The 18665-nt window shown below is 41.1% G+C and overlaps 1 protein-coding gene across 1 annotated transcript; it reads right to left on the bottom strand.

The window, feature by feature from the left end:
- Nucleotides 1-9403: 9403 nt before the first annotated feature.
- LOC123489596 lies at nt 9404-11193 on the bottom strand. The gene is made up of 8 exons (XM_045220024.1): nt 10954-11193; nt 10627-10739; nt 10454-10525; nt 10279-10362; nt 10015-10161; nt 9851-9931; nt 9594-9743; nt 9404-9474 (listed from the first exon to the last, which is right to left on the bottom strand). Exons 1-8 carry the CDS (start codon nt 11108-11110, stop codon nt 9421-9423), a joined length of 858 nt encoding a protein of 285 aa, XP_045075959.1. The 5' UTR covers nt 11111-11193; the 3' UTR covers nt 9404-9420.
- Nucleotides 11194-18665: the final 7472 nt, after the last annotated feature.

The following is an 18665-nucleotide window of genomic DNA, read 5'->3' as shown; positions in this document are numbered from 1 at the left end:
TCGTAGTAAATATATAATGTTATAGCTTGGTCTGACTAAAATCTTGTGCATGACCCATCTTGTGTTGGGCCTTTGTATTTAATACAATGCACAAAGACTTCCTATCTTGTCGGCCTTATCAGCAGGTGGCTATGGACAACACCCACGCCATAGGTCTCTCAGTTCTCCCCAACTCACGACTTCTTGCTCTGAGGACATACACACACCCCCCCACACACACACACATATACACACACACACACACACACACACACATCATCATTGTTAAACATACACACATACACACACACATACACACACACACACACACATACACACACGCACACACACACACACATCATCATTGTTAAACATACACACACATACACACACACACACACACACACACACATACACACACGCACACACACACACACACACACATCATCATTGTTAAGCACACACACACACAAAAACCCCCTTCTCTTAGGCTGAACATCTGAAGACAGAGAACCCGACTCAGAGCCAATGCAATGGAGGTGACCTCGACCAACTCATCAGGACCAATCAGAAGATCAGAACTACTAGAATCAACCTACTTTATTTTATTGTATAAAATGTCAGCACACAATGTTTAGGGGCTCGCTCTCAGATATCTCTTTACGAGGTTGGACGAACGGGTCCGTGCACGCGATTTACAGATATCTTTACCTCTGAATAAACTGCCTTATATTATACAATTATCCACCTTGTCCGAAAGTCTCTACTTGGTCTCCGTTCTCCAGTAAACTTGTGATCATCAACAAAATTGGTAGCAGAGGGTGGTTTTCTAACTCTGAATTCGGTCCATAAAAAGTTGATAGAGACACGAGACAAGTAAGAGACGGATCTGAAAGGACGGGTGACCCTGTCCGCAGGAGCAGCCGGGAATCCAGCTCGCCTCAGGAAACTGATCTAAACCGACGTCAATACAAAGGTAAGCAGAACCTGTTAAAACAAAATCTGCATATTGTATTGTAGGATAAACCAAATTATGATCAGTAGTACTGGGCGTGAGTATGGATTACTGTTAAATTTATAACATATCTATTATGACTCAAAAGGCACATGTGTAAAGATATCTGAAATCTTAGGCTTTTTACTGTTGAAATGTGACTCTCTAGAGAGGAGTCTAGTTACAGTGGTTCACAAGAGGAGGACCGACTTTTATTTTCTGTTGAATTGTGATTCTCTAGTGAGGAGTCTATTTACAGAGGTTTGGTTCACTAGAAATGGACCCTTTTATTTTTACTGTTGATATCTGAAAATCTTAGGTTTTTACTGTTGAAATGTGACTCTAAGAGAAGAAGTCTAGTTACAGTGGTTTTATTTTCTGTTGAATTGCGGCTTTCTAGTGAGGAGCCTATTACAGAGGTTTTGGTTCACAAGCGATGGACCCTTTTATTTGATCCACAAGAGAAGGATCTGGTGACTTGATAAAAAGATTCAGATAGTCGGGTTGAGTTAATTCCGTGAGAATCCAAGTCCAGAAAAGGTTCTCCCGACTAGACGCCAGTTGAATGGTTTAAACGACTGGGAGTCTCCTTGAGGAGAATCAAAAAAAAAAAAAAATACAAGTTCAGATAGTCGGGCAATTGGTTGACGTGGCACTCAACTATATGTACTGTGAGGAACTCAAACTGAATTCGTGTGTTGATGCTGATATGTAATGAAAAATGTAATTGTTGAAATGATAACCTGAATGTTGTGTAAGATTGGCCGTTTCATGAGACTAACTAGTTGATAACTTTTAAGAGGACCACCGAGTCCTATTTTGCCTGTTATGTAGCCGCTGCGCTAAAAGCTGACTTGAACTTTTTCCCTCTTGTGGAGTTGGTATTTCCTTAGTTCCTAAAATTAAATTGATAATTATTTTGGAAGCGCTCGAGTTTGTCAATATATTGTTCCAAAAGGGCGATTCTGATACCTTTTGGGAAAATATATAATAACTCGAATACCTGAAAAACAATAATAACTTTTGCAAAATAATTCCCAAAATTAAATTGATAATTATTTTAGGAGCGCTCGAGTTTGTTAATATATTGTTCCAAAAGGGCGATTCTGATACCTTTTGGGAAAATATATAATAACTCGAATACTTGAAAAACAATAATAACTTTTGCTAAATAATTCCTAGAATTAAATTGATAATTATTTTAGGAGCGCTCGAGTTTGCTAATATATTCTTCCAAAAGGGCTGTTCTGATACCTTTTGGGAAAATATATAATAATTCGAATAATTGAAAAACAATAATACCTTTTGCAAAATAATTCCTAATAATAAAGTATTGAACATTTTTTGTGTACGAGGGTGGGACATCAGAGATAAATCTCAGTCAGCGCCAAGAATACATTGCTGGATTCGGCCAGTGACGGGCTAAGAGCACCAAGATAGTCTAAAAAAACTGTATAACCATGGCAACCACTACCGTCCCAAAACTCAAGTTTAATGAATATCTAGATCAAAAAATACAGGATAGAGCGGGAGTGGTGCCGAATGGTTTTTAATTCGATCTAAAAGTTGGTGCAAGAGGAAAAGGCAAATCATCGATCTAAAAACAGACGGAAGAGTGACCTGAAAATCCTGGAGAAATCAACTATTCGTCTTGGCTCAGGGAAACCTGATCAGAGCGCGCTCTTCTAAAAAGGTATGCAGAGCCTGTTAAAACGAAATCTTGCATATTGTATTATAGACCAATACCAAATTATGATCAGTAGTACTGAGCGTGAGTATGAATACTTGTTAAATAATTTTCCATCCTAATGAATTAAGGCATACATGAGATATCTGGTACTGTGTTTTATACTAAGGAATTAAGGAATAAGGAATAAGGAATAAGGAATAAAGATAAACGTATCCAGAATGTGCCGAACTACGGATTGACGCATTGGTGGATAAGATTTGACCCACAACTAGATTCCTAAAGGGACCCAGTTTGAACTGAGACCTTTTGCATAAATCCTATTAGGGGAGGTCCTACCCTATAGGTTGCGAGGAGGTAGAAGTTTAACTGTGGCAGAGTTCTAGACATTAGGTGGAGGGAGAGGTATGGTTTTGAGGGACGTCTGGACGCAGATAAACTCGAATCCATGCTTAAAACAGATACATAAGGTGTGTAAAGGAGAAATGAGCAGTGAGAGAGAAAGAGAGAGTTGCGAGGGGAGGGGCTGGAGAGAGCGAAAGTGTGGCTTTTGGAGCGAGGAAAGACTGGAGTTGGCTGGGAACACCACGGGGTGATTATTTGAGAGGTGCCTGTGGGTTTCTGACGAGGGATGAGATGGGTGAGAAAGTAGAGAATATTTACATTTGCATTTTTGGTGATTTGGCAGACGCTCTTGTCCAGAGCGACTTGCAGGAGCGATTGGGGTTGAGTGCCTTGCTCGAGGGCACATCGGCAGATTTTTCGCCTGGTCGGCTCGGGGATTGGAACCGGCGACCTCTCGGTTCTTGGCGCGGCGCTACTGATCACTAAGCTGCCTGCCGCCCCATATGAGTTTAAGGTTGTGGCGTTGTTTGATCATGTGATAAGGTTTAATTTGTAATCGGACCATAACTAAAGTGGTTGTAGAAGTAATGTATAGGTAGGGGAGAGCCAATAGGGGGCTCCATTGAATTATTATGGTTTATTTGGCATTTCAATGGCATAAGGTGAAATCTGTATGCATGAGGGGAATTCGATTATGTATTATTATAGTATTATGGACACTCCGTAATAAATAAACTGAACCAAACAAGACGTTACTACAGCAATAGAGAATAGTTAATGTTGTTACGTTAGTTCTTAAACCCGATGATAGAGGAAAATGCAGAACGCTGTTAGAGTGTGTTTTATTTAGGCTACTAGGGTGTTTGAGACGGAAGGGCTGGCTAGACGGGGGTGATGACGTGGCTGGATGTGCGACGTGAAAGTATTTACTTTGTGAGAATCGTAGATGGTGTGGAGTGACTGGCGATGTCCCTGGTTCGAACACAGGTAGGGACAGTAGACAAAGCTTTCGCAGTGGGGCTATATACCTAGATTACTATGTGGATGTGAAAGGTTGAATTAGATAGCTTAAATAGAAGTATTCTAGAAAAGTCTATGAAAATATGTTATAAGGTTACCATGCGCTCTCCCCGAAGGAGCAAGGGAGGGTGAGAGACAGTACAGTTCAGATGGTAGGAACATTATTAAATGTATGCTAATCAACGATAGCAAGTATTTGTTTTATTAATTAGGGCATAATCAGAGAGAACAGTTAAATAAATTGAATAGCGAACTGAAATGGTTTAGCGGGAAAATATAAATGTTTGGTACATGTAGCAGAGTTAGGGTAATCAATTAAATAATAATTGTATACTCGAGGAATTTTGAGTGGTTTTATAGATTAGTTATGAGGAATTAGATTGATACAAACAATTATTGATAGGTTAAGACTGGGGATAACCAGGAGAAAGAGATTAGCTCATCTCGTTGGAATGTTGCCAAGGGCTAGGGGAGCAGTAGTGAAGTTAGGGCCGTATTTAGGTCATAAAAGTGAGCTACCAAATTAAGGCCTGGCTATTTGTGGTTGTTTTTCAAATTGGGTTTTCAAATAAAAAACAACACACCTAGTATGATGTTTATAAAGCCTTGTTTCAATTTTGGGGGGTTTTCAGCAGGTCAAGGGTTATAGGTCTTAAAGGTGCACACAGTGAATTTTATGGATTTTTTTAGGTTTTGGCTGAGTTTGGGGTATATATGATTTCTTATGAGAATGAATGTCATGAGGACTTAATGAACACTTGGGATAACTAACATTTATGAAATATTTAGAATAATGGTAATTGTTTAGTATACTATGGGATTAAACAGTTCGTTAAATGATTTCAATGGCCTCTGAACTCTGTTTTAACATTCTGGTGTTAATTAATCATCCACACTAGTACATTCTAAAGGCATGAGAGGAAGACTTTAAGATAGTTTATTTTACTAAGTTGAGGGTAATTTATAGTACTGTGAAAATTGTGAAGAAGATTATAATTTGGTAATAATATATTTGATTTGAACCATAAATAACAGAAGAGAGAGTGGAGGAATGGCAATTGGATAATGAAATACCAATATTAACTAAAGTGATTGTTTAGGTAGGTGGTAATATTGACACATGGCCAAATCATGTGTCAAAGAGGGGGATGGTTGGATTAAATATTAAATATATACGAAGGAGAGGACAAAATACTTTATTAAATATATACGAAGGAGAGGACAAAATACTTAAAAAAAAAAAACATGTATGATAGTTTATTAACCACACCTGTATGTCAGAGGTTTTGTGCCCCACAGGTGAACTAAAGGAGAAGGTGACCCACTCTATCTAACCAGGAGACTGAATCAGGCCTGGCGGGAAGGGCCCCTACCAAGTACTGCCTTTGCCAGCAGAATAGCTGAGAGATCCATCTGGGTGCATGTCACACACTGTACAAAACCAGCTACACCTGACGAACAAACACAGAGTTAGGAGAAAGATCCGATCACCACTATGGTTCGGGGGTTGCCTCCTTAACGAAGATTCCCTTACCCTGTCTGATCATCCCTGTGTGAGTTCGATAGAAGGTAAAGCAATGGGTTGGCCTCTGGCATCTGACATGTTCTCAGGGCAAGGGTGGGGATTCACAGGTCTCCCGACGGTAGGTAGCTGTCTGATTGTGGGGGCCATATTCCTAACACACACGGACCCTCCTGTTTCAGCCAGAAGTGGTAGTTAACCTAACACAAGTTGAAAAGGCATAGGGAGACAGCTAGACGTAGGGAAAGGGGAAATTCTAGAGTAAACCTCTCTGAGGGAGGTAGTGAGACCGGGGCTGTGATAAAGATAGTGCAAAACTATGGACCTGGAGGAAGTAGTACAGGTGGAAACGGGGTATAGAAATCTTAACCTGTGGTTGGAATGGATTCAGTATACGGAAAAAAAACTATGTCTAAAGAGGACTGTTTTGCCTGTAGGACAGCCAAACCAGGGATAACAACTACTCCGTTCCCCTTGACAGGCTTTAACTCTCTGTCAGGTTTTTCCTCCATGCAAGCCACCTGGGAATGTGGTGAAAGAGTCTTATGGTAACTTGCACTATCTGTTTCCCCGATAACAAAGTCATCCCGACCTGGGTTGCCTCAGTTTGAAGTCACAGGGGATTCTTATTATTGTTTTTCTAGGACTAGTAAGGATAGGATACAGGGTAGGGCATCTTAGCTCCTGCTCCCACACAGAGAATGTCACACCTAAAGAGACCATGACTAAATCTCTCCTCTTTGTTGCAGCAAGAGGATTATAGGAGCCAAAACCAGGCCCGTGCTGACATCTGATGGATGTGTGGTGATAACTGATTGTGAACTCACCTACATACGCAAACAATCAAACGTGTCAGAGATTGGTGAGTTGTCACATAGAAAGTAGGACCTCCTCCCGGGATCCTTTGATGAAAGGATATATATTGATGGGATCCACAATCAGATCGCAGCTGGGTTTGAATCAAGTATTTTCTGGTGGTCAAACAATTAATAAAATTGTAGATTGGATAAATTATATTTAATATAACCAGCAAAATATTTATTAACCACACTCGTGATGCAATAAAGGGATTAGCTGAGCAGACAGCGGCAACTAGCTTAATGACATGGCAGAATAGAATAGCTTTAGATATGCTTTTGGCTGAGCGGGACGGGGTTTGTGTTCTGTTTGGATATATGTGCTGTACTTTCATCTCCAACAATATAGCACCGGACGGGCCCGTGACCAAAGCGCTTGAGTGACCATCACCACGCTGGCGAACGAACTGGTTGAGAACTCTGGTATTGATAGCTCCATAAACGGTTGGTTTGATAACGTATTTGGTAAATGGAAAACTATTGTTGTGACTATTCTGGGTGAAGTTATGGCCTCTATGGGTATACTTGTTCTTTGTGGATGTTGCCTTATTTCCTGGCTGAGTGACTGGTTTGGTGAGTACTCTTCTATGGTGGTTACTGGATTTCTGACCCTAGTAATTGTGTTTTTGCTGTTAATGTGTTGTGCTGCTTGCATCGTCCCTTGTCTCAGGAGGTCAGTGGTAGGAGTGGTGCAGGCGTCAGGTATGATGCTGTTGTTTCCGGCCCAGGATGATGCAGGTGACTCTGCTACTGACTCTGAGACCAAGCTGGATGATCCATGTTTTGCCTAGTAAAATACATACACGCATTTATTTTCAGTTCTTGCTCATTTATTACCTTACGTTTTTACTAACCACTGTGATTGTTTATTCTTCCTGATGTGAAGGTAAAGGATTCCTGGGTGGCTGGTAGCCAACTCAGTACATGTTAGGTGTAGGGGAGGAATAGAGGGTTAAAATTATTATTTTTATTTTCTATTAACATTAAATGTTGTGATTTAATTTCCATATCCTGTTATTCTTAAGGGTGATTATACTCTGTTTAGAGTGACACCATAAAATTGTTGGGTTTTATTTTTTGGATCTGTATGTGATGAATAGCTTGGAAGGAATGCATTAATGAGGAGCACTGTACTGATATGGATTGTTTCACATAACAGGCTGATAAGAACACTCTCTCTTTGTTGTCTGTGAAACTGTCCTTGAACATGGGTACATGGAGTACAGTTTTTGGGGGCTCGTCCTTTTGGGTGCTGACTGTTGTACTATTAATAAAAACGTCGATAGAATTAACTGCATACATTAATGTTAAAATTAGGCAATTGGACACAACAAGGTTTTGAGGCGGTGCATGGCCAGTTGGCTGCAACCTCTCTCATGGCTTTCCAAAATCGTATTGCTGTCGACATGCTCCTGGCTGAAAAAGGAGGAGTATGTGCTATGTTTGGTGAACAATGTTGTACCTTTATTCCCAACAATACAGCCACAGATGGCAGTTTGATAATTGCCCTGGAAGGGTTACGAACTCTTAATGGTAAGATGAAGAGCCACTCAGGGGTGGACACTTCAATGTGGGACTCTTGGATGGATGCGTTTGGTAAATATAAAACGCTTGTTTCTTCTATACTTGTATCCATCTCAATTTTGCTGCAATTCTAGTGCTTTGTGGATGCTGTTGCATTCCATGCATACGGACGCTGACAACCAGGATTATAACCACCGCTATTGATCCACATCCTGCAGATAACGGTCAGACGTTTCCTTTGCTTGCTATTGACGATGCTGACCAAGGATATCTGGATGATGAATAGCATTTAAGCTTTTGTCACGTCTCTTGTGAGACGTGAAGAGGGGGAATGTAAAACTTTATCTTCTGATGAAGTTTTCCCTATTTTGCCAATTGCAGCATTTAAGCTTTTTTGTCACGTCTCTTGTGAGACGTGAAGAGGGGGAATTAAAACTTTATCTTCTGATAAAGTTTTCCCTATTTTGCCAAATTGCAGCATTTCAGCTTTATGTCACGTCTCTTGTGAGACGTGAGGAGGGGGAATCAAAACTTTATCTTCTGATAAAGTTTTCCCTATTTTGCCAATTACACTGTTAGCTTGTGTCACGTCTTAAGTTTTCCTTCTTTACTGTTACTTGGTCACGTCTCTGGGGAGACGTGAAGAGAGGGATTTGTCGTAGTAAATATATAATGTTATAGCTTGGTCTGACTAAAATCTTGTGCATGACCCATCTTGTGTTGGGCCTTTGTATTTAATACAATGCACAAAGACTTCTATCTTGTCGGCCTTATCAGCAGGTGGCTATGGACAACACCCACGCCATAGGTCTCTCAGTTCTCCCAACTCACGACTTCTTGCTCTGAGGACATACACACACACACCCCCACACACACACACACATATACACACACACACACACACACACACTCATCATTGTTAAACATACACACACATACACACACACACACACACACACACATACACACACGCACACACACACACACATCATCATTGTTAAACATACACACACATACACACACACACACACACACACACACATACACACACGCACACACACACACACACACATCATCATTGTTAAGCACACACACACACAAAAACCCCCTTCTCTTAGGCTGAACATCTGAAGACAGAGAACCCGACTCAGAGCCAATGCAATGGAGGTGACCTCGACCAACTCATCAGGACCAATCAGAAGATCAGAACTACTAGAATCAACCTACTTTATTTTATTGTATAAAATGTCAGCACACAATGTTTAGGGGCTCGCTCTCAGATATCTCCCTACGAGGTTGACGAACGGGTCCGTGCACGCGATTTACAGATATCTTTACCTCTGAATAAACTGCCTTATATTATACAATTATCCACCTTGTCCGAAAGTCTCTACTTGGTCTCCGTTCTCCAGTAAACTTGTGATCATCAACAATTGTGACCACTATCCTTCAGCATCTGACAAGCTCAGACTATACACACATTTAGAGGGACTCACTTTAGCAGAGGAACCTCCCTCTCCTCAGGCAGCAGGTCCTCCTCCCAGCCCTACAATAACAGAACAATTATTCAACATCAGTGACCAATGTAATGACATGACAAACAATGGGTAAATCGAAGGATCTTAATGCTACTAGTCAATAGTATGTGTGTGTGTAACATCTGACCTCATAGCAGTTGTGGCCCTCAGGCTCTGGCTCAGTGAACTGCTGAGTGGTGGGCGTAGAGACGGAGGCAGCCTCCGACCACGCCGAGGAGGAGAGCAGCCCATCCAGCCCCATGTGGAGAGTGGCGTACACCACCGAGACATCAGTTTGCTGCTCAAAACACACACACACAACACACGTTAATAGAAAACAGACCATATCTAATGGAAAATGCCCTGTAATTTCTATTCTATATACATAGGAAATTGTTTATTTACCTGGTAGCAGCCATGCGTCACGGCCACAGACGTCTCGTGGCGGAGGTGAGACGCATACTGGGTCACCCTGCCAGCCACATACTGACAGAGAGAAACGACATGTTAAGGCCAAACGGAATAAGTGAAGAAAATCTAATACTAATTCAGTAGTATTTACATCTTACCTGGATCCAAGAGATGGACTGCACCTTGGTGGCACAGTAGGGGATGCCCTCTGGACTAAGTCTGTGTGTCTCCTTGGAGATGGCCCACACCAGTTGAGTCTCCAGGCCTCGAACCCTACTCGCATGGTGCATCCTCACCACCACCTGCTGTGGAGTGAAACAACATCAACAAAACAACATCAGCCATCGCTGTAACATATTTCCATCAAGATCACATGACACTGACGATGTAGATTAGGATTAGGTAGTGACAAAGACACATACCTGGGATCCCCCACGCATGTAGGTGATAATGGGGCTGATGAACTGGAAAGTTCTCCAAGCTTTAACCACCGGACCTGCATTGTTCTGCACAAGAGGGGGTTGACATTACAATACATTCAGGTTAGAAACAGCAAACATTGCAACAGTGATGTGACTGTGTGTGTGGGTCTCTTACCCTGATCACAACAGGCCCACAGTACAGGGAGCTAAACCTAATCGGTATCAACTGCCAATTACCAGTGGCCTCCTAAAGCAGAAAGCAGACAACAAAGATTTTTAGAATGTCAAAGTGACAGAAATTGAATATCTGGGATACTTTTCAAACATTAAACTTTCTGAAAATTGTACCTCAAGGATAGTCGGCACATCTGGCACCTCCTCAAGGATGGCTGGCAGCAGTGGTACATCCAGCACATCATCCAATGGCACAACCAACTGGACCTCATCCAGGACAGTTGATTCTAAAATTAGGAACATTGGAATACAAACAAACAAATGTTAGGATGTAAAACGTAGCGAGCTAGCTAGTACTACTAGTTCAAAAGTGCATCTCTTAGCAAAAGTCACTAAAGTCAACGTTAGCTTGCAAGTATGGATTACAGAAATACACAACATTTCACAAATTACATTTATATTGTTAAATGTGGTAAAATAAGAAGTTTAAACTCAACATACCCTCGATGTCTCTGTCCACCTCCCGACGATTGCGAACCCTGCAAAACGGAAAAAGACAACAAAAACAACCCACAAATGAATTTGAACAACCTGTCGACGCAGTAGACCGCCGACGTCCACGCACTCTCTCCGCCAATTTTGAAAAGCACCCAGGCATTTTCCAGTCGATCTTTCAGTCTCAGGTCTCAAAAATCTGTCATGTTTGTTGTTGTTGAACAGCAAACTGAAGGTGTTGTTGTTTTCGAACAGAAAAGCGTTCAATAGAACGCCGAGATGTTCTATCGGTTCGATGTCTCTTGGCAACACATATTTTAGAAAATTGTTGTTTACAAAATTGACAGCTGTGTTGCCATAGAAATGAGTTTGGAACTCTATGCTTACCATTAGAATTCTATAAAAATTCCATTCCTACTCATCATTCTAATTCTATTGACCCTATTTTGTCACCAGAGGATTTCCTATGTTGTTGGTATAATATAAAACAAAAATACCAAATGTTATTTTTAAGTCACTATCTAGGTCAATGGCCCATTGAAATGTTTTAGCATGTTTCATGGAAGTTGTTGTTGAACTTCTGAAAGTCTAGGCTTTGACTCAGTGGATAATAAAGTATTGTGGAGCACAGACAACCCGGTTTAAAATATATTGACCAAATTCAGACAAGGGGGGCAAAGCCACAGCCCACTGAGGTAGGAGAGCACTGAAGTATCTGCATAATAATAATCCATATCTCTTTTATAAACAGGATAGTATCATTGATTATATAAAAGTGCATGTATGAATAAGTCTGATTGACCTTTTTTCATGGCAGGTTCACCTTCTGAAGCCGGACGAGGATTTAACATGACTGAGAATGCAGATGTGCATCTGTTGGTCACAGATACATTTTTAAATAAAGATAGGTGCGTGGATCAGAAAACCAGTCAGTATCTGGTGTGACCACCATTTGCCTCATGCAGCGGGACACATCTCCTTAGCATAGAGTTGATCAAGCTGTTGATTGAGGCCTGTAGAATGTTGACCCACTCCTCTTCGATGGTTTTGCGAAGTTGCTGGATACTGGCAGGAACTGGAACACGCTGTCATGCACGTCGATCCAGAGCATTCCAAACATGCTCAATGGGTGAGATGTCTTGTGAATATGCAGGCCATGGAAGAATTGTGACATTTTCAGCTCCCAGGAATTGTGTACAGATCCTTGCGACATGGGACTGTGCATTATCATGCTGAAATATGAGGTGATGGCAGCTGTTGAATGGCACAACAATGGGCCTCAGGATCTCGTCACGGTATCTCTGTGCATTCAAATTGCCATCGATAAAATACAATTGTGTTTGTTGTCCGTAGTTTATGCCTGCCCATACCGTAATCCCACTGCCACCATGGGGCACTCTGTTCACAACATTGACATCAGCAAACCACTCGGCAACGCAACGCGAGATTCATCCGTGAAGAGCACACTTATTCAGCGTGCCAGGGGCCATCGAAGGTGAGCATTTGCCCACTGAAGTCAGTTACGATGCCGAACTGCAGTCAGGTCAAGACCTTGGTGAGTACAACGAGCACGCAGATGGGCTTCCCTGTGACTTTTTCTTACAGTGTGTGCAGATATTCTTCAGTTGTGCAATCCCACAGTTTCATCAGCTATCCAGGTGTCTGATCTCAGACGATCCCGCAGGTGAAGAAGCCGGATGTGGAGGGGCTGGCGTGGTTACACGTGGTCTGCGGTTGTGAGGCCAGTTGCACTTACGGACAAATTCTCTAAAACGAAATTAACATTAAATTATCTTGCAACAGCTCTGGTGGCCATTCCTGCAGTCAGCATGCCAACTGCACGCTCCCTCAAAACTTGAGACATCTGTGACATTGTGTCGTGTGACAAAACTGCACATTTTAAAGTGGCCTGTTATTGTCCCCAGCACAAGGTGTGCTGTTTAATCAGCTTCTTGATATGCCACACCTGTCAGGTGGATGGATTATCTTGGCAAAGGAGAAATACTCACTAACAGGGATGTAAACAAATTGGTGCACCAATTCTGAGAGAAATAAGCTTTTTGTGCGAACTGAACATTTCTGGGATCTTTTATTTCAGCTCATGAAACATGGGACCAACACTTTACATGTTGCATTTATATTTTTGTTCAGTATAATATATTGATTATTTAATGTGAGAAGGGTATATGAATAACACCTCCTTCATAAAGAAATCCTCAATTGAGATTTTCAAATTGGACTTATAACCATACTTCACTCCTGATTAAACTATTCAAATCTACAGTAATTCAGATAATTACATCACCCTTTGTCATATATTCTATGTATCCAATCAAAGCTGTAAAGTACTGTGACATAAGTGCAATGCTAAATTTCTACCCTTTTGATGGCTATGTTGTCTTGTTGAACCATGAATTTCTCATTGTCTCTATTAGATGTACTACACATGGTTCAATTAAAAGCTAAATATATGGACTATATATGCGTGGCAAAAAAATGTGTGCATTTCTTTAATTATACTTTTAACCAGCATACAGTGGGGAAATAAAGTATTTAGTCAGCCACCAATTGTGCATGTTCTCCCACTTAAAAAGATGAGAGAGGCCTGTAATTTTCATCATAGGTACACGTCAACTATGACAGACAAATTGAGAATTTTTTTCTCCAGAAAATCACATTGTAGGATTTTTAATGAATTTATTTGCAAATTATGGTGGAAAATAAGTATTTGGTCACCTACAAACAAGCAAGATTTCTGGCTCTCACAGACCTGTAACTTCTTCTTTAAGAGGCTCCTCTGTCCTCCACTCGTTACCTGTATTAATGGCACCTTTTTGAACTTGTTATCAGTATAAAAGACACCTGTCCACAACCTCAAACAGTCACACTCCAAACTCCACTATGCCCAAGACCAAAGAGCTGTCAAAGGACACCAGAAACAAAATTGTAGACCTGCACCAGGCTGGGAAGACTGAATCTGCAATAGGTAAGCAGCTTGGTTTGAAGAAATCAACTGTGGGAGCAATTATTAGGAAATGGAAGACATACAAGACCACTGATAATCTCTCTCGATCTGGGGCTCCACGCAAGTTCTCACCCCGTGGGGTCAAAATGATCACAAGAACAGTGAGCAAAAATCCCAGAACCACACGGGGGGACCTAGTGAATGACCTGCAGAGAGCTGGGACCAAAGTAACAAAGCCTACCATCAGTAACACACTACGCCGCCAGGGACTCAAATCCTGCAGTGCCAGACGTGTCCCCCTGCTTAAGCCAGTACATGTCCAGGCCCCTCTGAAGTTTGCTAGAGTGCATTTGGATGATCCAGAAGAGGATTGGGAGAATGTCATATGGTCAGATGAAACCAAAATAGAACTTTTTGGTAAAAACTCAACTCGTCGTGTTTGGAGGACAAAGAATGCTGAGTTGCATCCAAAGAACACCATACCTACTGTGAAGCATGGGGGTGGAAACATCATGCTTTGGGGCTGTTTTTCTGCAAAGGGACCAGGACGACTGATCCGTGTAAAGGAAAGAATTAATGGGGCCAGGTATTGTGAGATTTTGAGTGAAAATCTCCTTCCATCAGCAAGGGCATTGAAGATGAAACGTGGCTGGGTCTTTCAGCATGACAATGACAATGATCCCAAACACACCGCCCTGGCAATGAAGGAATGGCTTCGTAAGAAGCATTTCAAGGTCCTGGAGTGGCCTAGCCAGTCTCCAGATCTCAACACCATAGAAAATCTTTGGAGGGAGTTGAAAGTCCGTGTTGCCCAGCGACAGCCCCAAAACGTCACTGCTCTAGAGGAGATCTGCATGGAGGAATGAGCCAAAATACCAGCAACAGTGTGTGAAAACCTTGTGAAGACTTACAGAAAACGTTTGACCTGTGTCATTGCCAACAAAGGGTATATAACAAAGTATTGAGAAACGTTTGTTATTGACCAAATACTTATTTTCCACCATAATTTGCAAATAAATTCATTAAAAATCCTACAATGTGATTTTCTGGATTTTTTTCCTCATTTTGTCTGTCATAGTTGACGTGTGTCACGATCGTTACAGTGAGTAGATCAAGGCGCAGAGTGAGATTTGTACATCTTATTTAATTAAGTGCACACACAATAAACAAAACAACAAACGATACGTGAAGTCCACGGTACAAACACAAAACCAACTGGAACAAGATCCCACAACTATTGTGGGAAAACAGCCTCTATAAATATGGCTCCCAATCAGAGACAACCAGCAACAGCTGACACTCGTTGCCTCTGATTGGGAACCACTCTGGCCAACACAGAAATACAATGCATAGAATATACACACCCTGGCTCAAATTATAGAGTCCCCCAGAGCCAGGGTGTGACAACGTGTACCTATGATGAAAATTACAGGCCTCTCTCATCTTTTTTAAGTGGGAGAACTTGCACAATTGGTGGCTGACTAAATACTTTTTTTCCCCACTGTACGTTAGTAGCAATGGAAAATACCAAATTATCTTTTTTTTGCCGTTTTTCTATATACAGAGGATCCAATACACAGGAATGTGTCATTGTCAACAGATTTCTGGAGGATTGTGTACTGCTATATTTGTAATAAAATAAACTAGAATATTTCTTGTAGAGGTTGATTTGATGCAGATGTGAGAGTAAATGCCAGTGAACACAGACCTCCAGAAACTGATCGACACTCCTATCCTAGACAGTGTCACCCCTCTTCAGCTACATAGCATTGCAGTATATTGGAAATACATTTGAAAATACTTATAAGTATACATTTGTCTGGTATCAGTATAGACGGAATGGCGTTTAACTTGCATTCGGAAGTAACGATTTTCTGCTAGCATTAGAAAGCATACATATTCTCTCACACACACAAAACGTAGTCACTGCTTTCCTTCAGAATGGATCAAACAGGCAGAGGAATGCTTTCATATATATTGCTACATTTATTGTAAATGGTCAAATGCAAAAAACAATTGTTACAACATGGACCCGGAGACTATCAAACGTGATTTTGGCATTGTTTCGACCAGGGCCTTTTACAGGCAGAACAAGGCTCAGTCTTGGGCAACTAACAAATCCTTTCCACTATGACACCATTGTCAAAGAAAGCAGAAATGATTTGCACAAGAGTGTATGGGAGGAGGTATAGAAAAGAGTTGGGGGCAAAAGTAGGACAGCGGTACACAGATGAGATAAAAGTAACACCATGAAACTTTTAGACGTGTAACAGTCTAGATGGTATTGAATCAGGAATGAATGAAGGAAGCGGCATAGGGAAAAGGGATGTAGGTAGAGTGGGCTCATAGAAGTAAGATGGGTGCTTCAATAGAGTCTGAAGTTGAGGGGTGGTTGGACATATAAGATGGGGTGCTGGTGTGCTTCTGCCCCCCCTTTTAGGTAATTGTAACACAAATATTCCCCCACCCATGTCCAGGGGTCTCAGTGTTTTGTCCCTTGACGCCATTCAGTCCCAGTTGCAGCGCTCAAATCGTTGTCATTGTATGTCTGTGAATCACAATGTGAAAGGCAATGAGTGACAACATTTCCACATATTGAGCCATATGAAATACAGTTGAAGCATAGGGCAAGAGTTTGCTGCTAACATGTATACTGTGAGTCTGAATGATGAGAGCATCTTATCCCAGCTGTAGGTCCATTGTGTGTGTGTGTGTGGTCTTTTAAGCCTCAACAGCAACCAGCTCTGGAGGTATTGGGGACTTGGGATGCTTGCTGTCAAAGTGCTGCTTGAATGTCTTTGGGTCCGGTATCTGTGTCTGTAAGGGTCAGGTAAGGAATGAAGGATATCAACAATTGTTGGCTGAGACTGAATTTTCAGGTGACAAAAAATAAGCAAAGCAAGAAGATGCATCAAACTACTACACCTCACACAGGCCAGTACAATGGACTAGACATGAAAAGAAACCTAAAAAGGTAGGGACGTCAAACATTCAGGCTGCTGCACAGACTGTGGAGGCTCTAGTCTACAGCGACCAGTTAAATTGTGTTTGAGAGCATTATTTTACTCTCCAAATGGTTAAATGAGTGATAAATAGATGTCATTGTTGCAATAGTTTGTGAGTGGGCAACATACTGTATACTATCATCTTAAGTTGACTTGTTGAATTATTTTGGCATAGTAAATTATTGTATATTCCGCTAATTTCCCGAATGTGGACTGTGGACAGTTTGTGTTACTACAAGCCTGCATTTTCACCCCATAAAATGTAGTGGAATTACACATCCATTTTACCTCAGATTGGTGATGTTAGTATAAAAGTTTATAGTTATCACAATGACTGTAAAAACTATTGGTCGCTAAAGAAATGACAGACCATGTAAAATACAGTTAGTCACTAAATCCAGCTAGAAAGACCACGTAAAACAGCTGGCTAGTATGCCCTCACCCGTCTGAGCGGTTGGCTGTGAATGCCCTCACCCGCTATATACTTATAACTGATTGGTTTGGTTCTGCGCACTATAGTGCTGTTCGGTTAAAACATGGTGTTGAGGCCCATACTAAACACTTGGTCACCACCACACGCACACATGCAGACACAGCTGTTTGTATTTGAGGATGTTTATATGATTGTGGTAATCCGAATAACTTGGAATCTTATTGTTGTGGTTCTATAAGACAAAGATATGCACACATGTAAACAGTATTAGTTAAGGGTTATAACTATGCAATATAGATATACTTTATGTACAGTAACAGTCAAAAGTTTGGACACACCTACTCATCGTTCTGGAAGATTATATAGCTAGTAGGGTTGACCCCATTTATTCGACTGGTCGATTGTTTGGTCGATAGGCTGTTGGACGACCAATATTTCTTTAGCGGAGCAGTAGCAAAAAATTCATGTACAAATATCATGGTGTACAAAACACCTGTCTGATTCGCGCCAGTCTGAGTGGACTAATCCATTGTGGAGGCCGTGGGGATGGCACAGTCCATCACTCTAAGACGTGTTACTGAAATTGCATATGGTTATATTACATAAGAACAATGGTGCAAGAATAAAAATAATATCATTTTATAACAAATGCACTTTCTCCCGCGTTGGATAGTGGTCACTGTCTGCAGTTCTGAAACACATCAGTGCTCTGTTGAATTGGTGCCTTTTCCTAGACCATGTTGCTATGTGCATAATAGCACATTTAATCTGCGTATTGTTGTTGAGAACAATGTGGCAGAGGCAGCAGCAGAATGAAGAGATGAGAAAACAGCCCTTGCCTTATTGTCTAAGAAAAGTGAGGAGAGGAAACCCCGACTTAATTAGGTAAATAATCAATAGCTTAACTGTTAAATGTGCCTGGCTTTATAAATGATCCATATACAGTTGAAGTCGGAAGTTAACATACACATTAGCAAATACATTTAAACTCAGTTTTTCACCATTACTAACATTTAATCCTAGTATAAATTCCCTGTCTTAGGTCAGTTAGGATCACCACTTTATTTTAAGAATGTGAAATGTCAGAATAATAGTAGAGAGAATGATTTATTTCTGCTTTTATTTATTTCATCACATTCCCAATGGGTCAGAAGTTTACATACACTCAATTAGTATTTGGTAGCATTGCCTTTAAATTGTTTAACTTGGGTCAAACATTTCGGGTAGCCTTCCACAAGCTTCCCACAATAAGTTGGGTGAATTTTGGCCCATTCCTCCTGACAGAGCTGGTGTAACTGAGTCAGGTTTGTAGGCC

This window comes from Coregonus clupeaformis, unplaced genomic scaffold (genome assembly GCF_020615455.1).
Source record: "Coregonus clupeaformis isolate EN_2021a unplaced genomic scaffold, ASM2061545v1 scaf3038, whole genome shotgun sequence".
Lineage (NCBI taxonomy): Eukaryota > Metazoa > Chordata > Actinopteri > Salmoniformes > Salmonidae > Coregonus > Coregonus clupeaformis.
The sequence above is the reverse complement of the archived record's forward strand: the minus strand, read 5'-3'. Positions and strand labels throughout refer to the sequence as shown.